The sequence below is a fragment of the Camellia sinensis genome, chromosome 4 (genome assembly GCF_055761805.1).
Source record: "Camellia sinensis isolate YWXY chromosome 4, ASM5576180v1, whole genome shotgun sequence".
NCBI classification, from domain to species: domain Eukaryota; kingdom Viridiplantae; phylum Streptophyta; class Magnoliopsida; order Ericales; family Theaceae; genus Camellia; species Camellia sinensis.
In genome coordinates, this window is record NC_138964.1 from 208,589,111 (window position 1) to 208,594,396 (window position 5,286).

A 5,286-nucleotide genomic window follows, 5' to 3' on the forward strand; every position below is an offset into this window, starting at 1 on the left:
CTCTCTCTCTCTCTCTCTAAACATCCATCAAAAGAATTTAAATGCTAATGAATGTAGCAGGAAGGTATCAGGCACAGCAAACTTTCTCTAATTAACAGACATGAGAGAATAGCTGTGTACAGTCAATCCCTATTAATTAACATTCTATAACTTAATACGGGTCTTGATAACAAGTGCCCCTGTGGCACAAGAAAAAGACAAAAGAATTGAAGAACACGAGGCAATTTTCGTTAAAATTCAATGCACTTTTGATTGAAATCAATATAATTTTTAATGCTTCCGTTTCCAAGACAGATTTTAGCTGAATCCCAAAGTTAAAGAATGCCCCAAGGGCACTCTTTAGCATTTGCCACTTAATTAACTCTAATAATTAACTGTTGACTGAGCATATAATCCTTGACATAAGGAATGGCAAAAACAGACTCATGTAGCCGACCCGACCTGATTGGGACACAAGACTTAGTTTGGTTTGGTTTGGTTTGGCAAAGCAACTTATTTCTGTTGGGAATAATTAATGAAAACTCCAACCTATGGATACTGATACAATGATACTTTGTGCCTTAAATTGGACAAAAGATGTAGTTTCATGAAAAAGTAATATTCAGAAAGATGTTTAATACAACCCCTTTTTGTTCATTTAGTTGTATTATCACAAAAAATCTTGTTGTCATGGAAGTCATGGGGAAAAATAGACTTGACAATTCCATTAACTACTAATGATTATTAGAGGGTTGTCTATGTATATTGCTATCAATTTGGAATAGTTAGAGAGCAAGGTTCTGAAAAGTGGTTGCGGTCGCCGTAACGGTAGCGGTGACGTGATTGCGGTTGCGGGGTGTAAAGGCCGTAGCGTAACAGTTGCGGTTACCGGAACTGTGAATTTTTTTATTTTTCGCACAATTTGCAAAAAACTTACCGATATGCATATATTTTTTTTAAAATCATATTTATTGGGTTTTAAAATAAATTTTGATAAATTTTTCATAATTTTTAAGTATGATCCAATATATTTCATATTTTTAAATCACTAGAAAATATTTTTTTTTTACATTTTATTTCAATAATTAATGACTTTATATGTCATAAATCCATATTACACCTGTGGCAAATTTTTTTTTTATTGACCTTAGATGTATAAAATTATTTTTAATTATTATACTTGTGGAGGCATATGTACATTTTAACTTAAATAGTTTTAAAAAAGTATACATCCTTAATGGAAATACTTGACAAAGTACATAACATCATAGCATAAATCACAAATAACAGAGAGTACATTTTACATAATGTTACTACTAAAATTACATAATGTCACCACCAAAATGAGTGACGTGGTGCATCTTGGGATTCAGATTGTTGAGCTTGATTGTTGCTGCTACCTTCACCCCACCAAAATGAGTGACGTGGTGCATCTTGGGAATCAGATTGTTGAGCTTGATTACTACTACCTTCACCCCATCCGGTAGGAAATATATAAGTAACTGTGCTCATCATGTCATCCCTTTCTGTTTTGTGCACTGGGAGAGAAAATGGATACCTTCCCAGAAAAGGATCAACATATTCTTGTTGGGCTTGTTGATAATCTGGCAAACCGTATCCTACAGGACCATGTTGTTGAGGGGCCAAGGATAATTTGGTTGAGGTTAGTAAGGATAGCTCTGGCTATCACTGCTATAGGATGGGTAAGGGTGATATGGATAACTATGGCTACTATCAGATGAATCAAGCTGTTGTTCTCTATTTCTTATTCTTCTTTCATTCCTACGTGTATCAGTACCACGAAACCTCCTAGGTAGTTGGGGTAAAGGTGCAACAGGTTCTCCAATATTATAATGTTCCCCAACATCACATAATCCAAATCCTCCAATAAAATCTTCACTTCCTGCACCAAAACTAGTACCATCACTGCCATCACCACCATTGTCACCGCCATCACCACCACCGTCACCGTGAGAAGTGCCTTCACCATCACCATCATCACCTCCTCCATCAGATGGTGTTAAACCACCACTATTATCACTTTGAGTTAGAGTAGGAGTTGAGCTTTGAGAAGTGCATCGAGCTTGATATCTATGGGTGCCACCACCATCGTTTCCATCGCTGCCATTGCCGCCATCGCCATTGCTGTCATTGCCACCACCACCATCATCATCTGAGACCAATTCTAGCCATTCAGAATTATCCACACCATCTAGTAAAGGATTTTCCCTTTCTTCTATCCATGGACTTATTGGATCATCTTCTTCAAATATGTAATCCAAGTTAATAGGATTAAAACTCCTATCAATCTCCTCTTGGCTGCTTCTTTTAACGTGTCTCAATTTTAATCTCATGTTGTAGGTGATGAAGACTAATCTTTGAATTTTCTTATATTTCAATCTATTCCTCGTCTTCGTATGGATGAGACTAAAAGTACTCCAATTACGTTCGCAGTGAGATGATGTGGTGGTTTGACTTAATACTTTCACAGCTATTTTTTGAAGTTCAGGAGCACAACTGCCATGAATAATCCACCACTCAGCTGCACAAAATTGCATTACATTAGACATAAGTCAAAATATGATAAAAAAATTATTTAAGTATTTATGTATTATAAATTTGTAATTTTGAAAATAAAACCTGGATTTGATTGTTTCCATGCTCTTTGTGCTAAAGGAGTACCAAAAGTTTCCTGTTTATCTCGAAACAACAACACCTACAATTTGGACAATCATTACAAGTAACATTTGCAAAAGTAGATTATTACTATTAAAATTTAAATAATTGGTACGTACTTGATTTGTTGCTTTCACTTGAGCATCCATATTAGGCTCCAGTCTGGTAATTACTTTTTTAAGTCCATCCATCACTTCTCTTATCATTTCATTGGATGAGGTAACACCATATTAGAATTGAGGATTTAAAAAATATCCTTCAAAAATAAGAAGACAATTAATAATTGTAAATAAATATACATTTTATAATTGAAATCGTAACGCTTACCAGCCGCATGCAAATCTTGATGCAATTGAAAAGACCATCGAGTATCAATAATTTTCCAATACTCGGTGTAGTAGTGACAATCTCTTTTAATTGCCAACTTTGCTCTATCTATAGCTTCATATATAAAACACATTGTTGGCTTCTCATCCCCATCAACCAACCTTAATACTCTGACTAGGGGCTCATGAACTATACACAACTCTGTTGCTTTCTGCCAAAACTCCTTTTCCAAAATAATTTTTTTCACATTGTAAGGCTGCCCAGTCTTTGCCTTCCCCCATCTAGAATTCTTCCACTCATCACTATTAAACATAGCTCTCAATTGTTGTTTATATCTAACAATACTCTCAATGGCAATAAAATTTGTAGCAAATCAAGTGATGGCAGGTCGAATCAATTCTTTACCTCCAGTGAATTTTCTCATTAAATCCAACACCCATCCACTATTATAAATGAAATTGGTGATGGTTTTACCATCTTCAATCACCTTTGCTACACTTTTCTTATTGGCTATGTCTTTTAGCATGAGATCGATACAATGTGTTGAACAAGCTGTCCAATATAAATGTTTCATTTTTCTCATTAGCATTTTACCGGCAGCATTCAGTGCAGGTTCATTATCAGTTACCACTTGAACAACGTATTGTTCTCCAATTTCATCAACAACTTTATCTAACAACCCAAAATAATATTCAGCAGTCCTACTAATAATATTAGAGGCATCAATTGATTTGTGAAATATAGTACTTTTATTGCAGTACACTAAGAAGTTGATGATGTGTTGCCGAGTTAGACTGCTCCAACCATCACACATGATGGATACACCTCTCTCTGCCCAAACTCCCTTGAATGATCCTATCCATTCTGTCATTTCATCATGCTCCATGCCCAAATATACTTCAGAAACTTCATAAGCACTAGGACCCTTTACTCCTAGCCCTACTTCAACAGCAACATCAAGCATGGGTTGTATATACTCTGAATCAACTGTATTGAATGGAATACGATTATAGAGTATAAACTTGGACAGTGCCCATCCCAATCTCTCCTTTAACTTCTGTAAATTTATTATAGAGATTTTTCGCTGCTTTGTACTCTTGCTCTTTTGGAGTTCTACATCCATTGCCCTCAACCTTGCTTCAGGAGCATTGGGCTTAATCCAATTACGTCCACTCCCACCAGTTTCACGCACAGAATGTGATCGACGAAAAACATTAGCAATACCTGACCCTTTTGGCATTCTTTGAGCACTACCCCCTGCACCAGAACTACCACCTGCATCGTATTGTGATCCATGACCTGCAACACCTCGCCTAAATTGTTGCATTTCCTCCCATTGTTGTTGTGAACAAATACTTGCTTGTCTAGCCCTGGTCATCTCTGGATCAGAGTCAGAGTCATCATCTCGAAGATCTACAAAATCTCCCCCTTCATTTTCATCATAGAGATCATCTCCCCTAATATGTGCTTCAAATTCAGCTTTTCTCTTTTGCTTGTCTGCTTTACTCATTTTCTTATTTTGTAAATGTTTCATCATTTCTTGCATCACGTCTCTACTAACATTAGGACAAGAATGCACTTGTCTTGTTTGATGTGCTAAATGTTGTTTGAAACGCGTAATCCCACCTTTAATGTGACGTTCACAAAATTTGCAAATAATATGATGCCTAGTGCATTCAACTTGAGTTCCAAATTTCCAACCAATATCATCACTTGGGGGTTCATCATTGGCACCCTTTTGTCGTGGCATTTTTGAATTTGAATTTGAATTCTGCATCATTGATACATTTTTTAAATTTATTTTTAAATGAAATGATTGTAAAAAAATATTTAAAATTAAATACTAAATAAAATAATTATAAAAAAATGCAACCACTATTTATACATTTGGATTTTACATGCCAATGTAATCATATAAAAATTAAAAAATAAATTACAAAAATATTTTTAAAAAAAGAAAATTTTGCCATAAAAATTGTTGTCACAACAAATTTTGTCATTAAAAAAAAATTTGTTATCACAACACATTACAATAAAAAAATAAAAAATATATTTATAATTAAATGTTATATGAAATGATTATAAAAAAAAAATTCAACCACTATTTATACATTTGGATTTTACATGCTAATATAATTAGGAATAAAGACATTTTTCATGGCATTGATTGAGCTATTGTTTTTATTTTTATTTTTTTATTTTATAGAAAGACATTTTTTTTAAAAATAAATAAATTTATGCTATCAAAATTGTTGTCACAACACATTACAATAACAAAATTTTTTAAAAAAATATTTCAAATTA

The 5,286-nt window shown here is 34.0% G+C and overlaps 1 protein-coding gene across 2 annotated transcripts; it reads right to left on the bottom strand.

Moving 5' to 3' along the window:
• Positions 1–1,274: 1,274 nt before the first annotated feature.
• LOC145823543 (uncharacterized) lies at positions 1,275–4,795 on the bottom strand. 2 transcript variants are annotated; one of them, XM_082923034.1, is made up of 3 exons: positions 2,775–4,781; positions 2,620–2,695; positions 1,275–2,521 (listed from the first exon to the last, which is right to left on the bottom strand). In XM_082923034.1, exons 1-3 carry the CDS (start codon positions 2,859–2,861, stop codon positions 1,644–1,646), a joined length of 1,041 nt encoding a protein of 346 aa, XP_082779160.1. In that variant the 5' UTR covers positions 2,862–4,781; the 3' UTR covers positions 1,275–1,643. The 2 variants fall into 2 exon arrangements, 1 of the variants encoding a protein (XP_082779160.1); XR_014365833.1 differs by having other exon boundaries at positions 2,464–2,521; positions 2,775–4,795.
• Between the last annotated feature and the right edge of the window lie 491 nt (positions 4,796–5,286).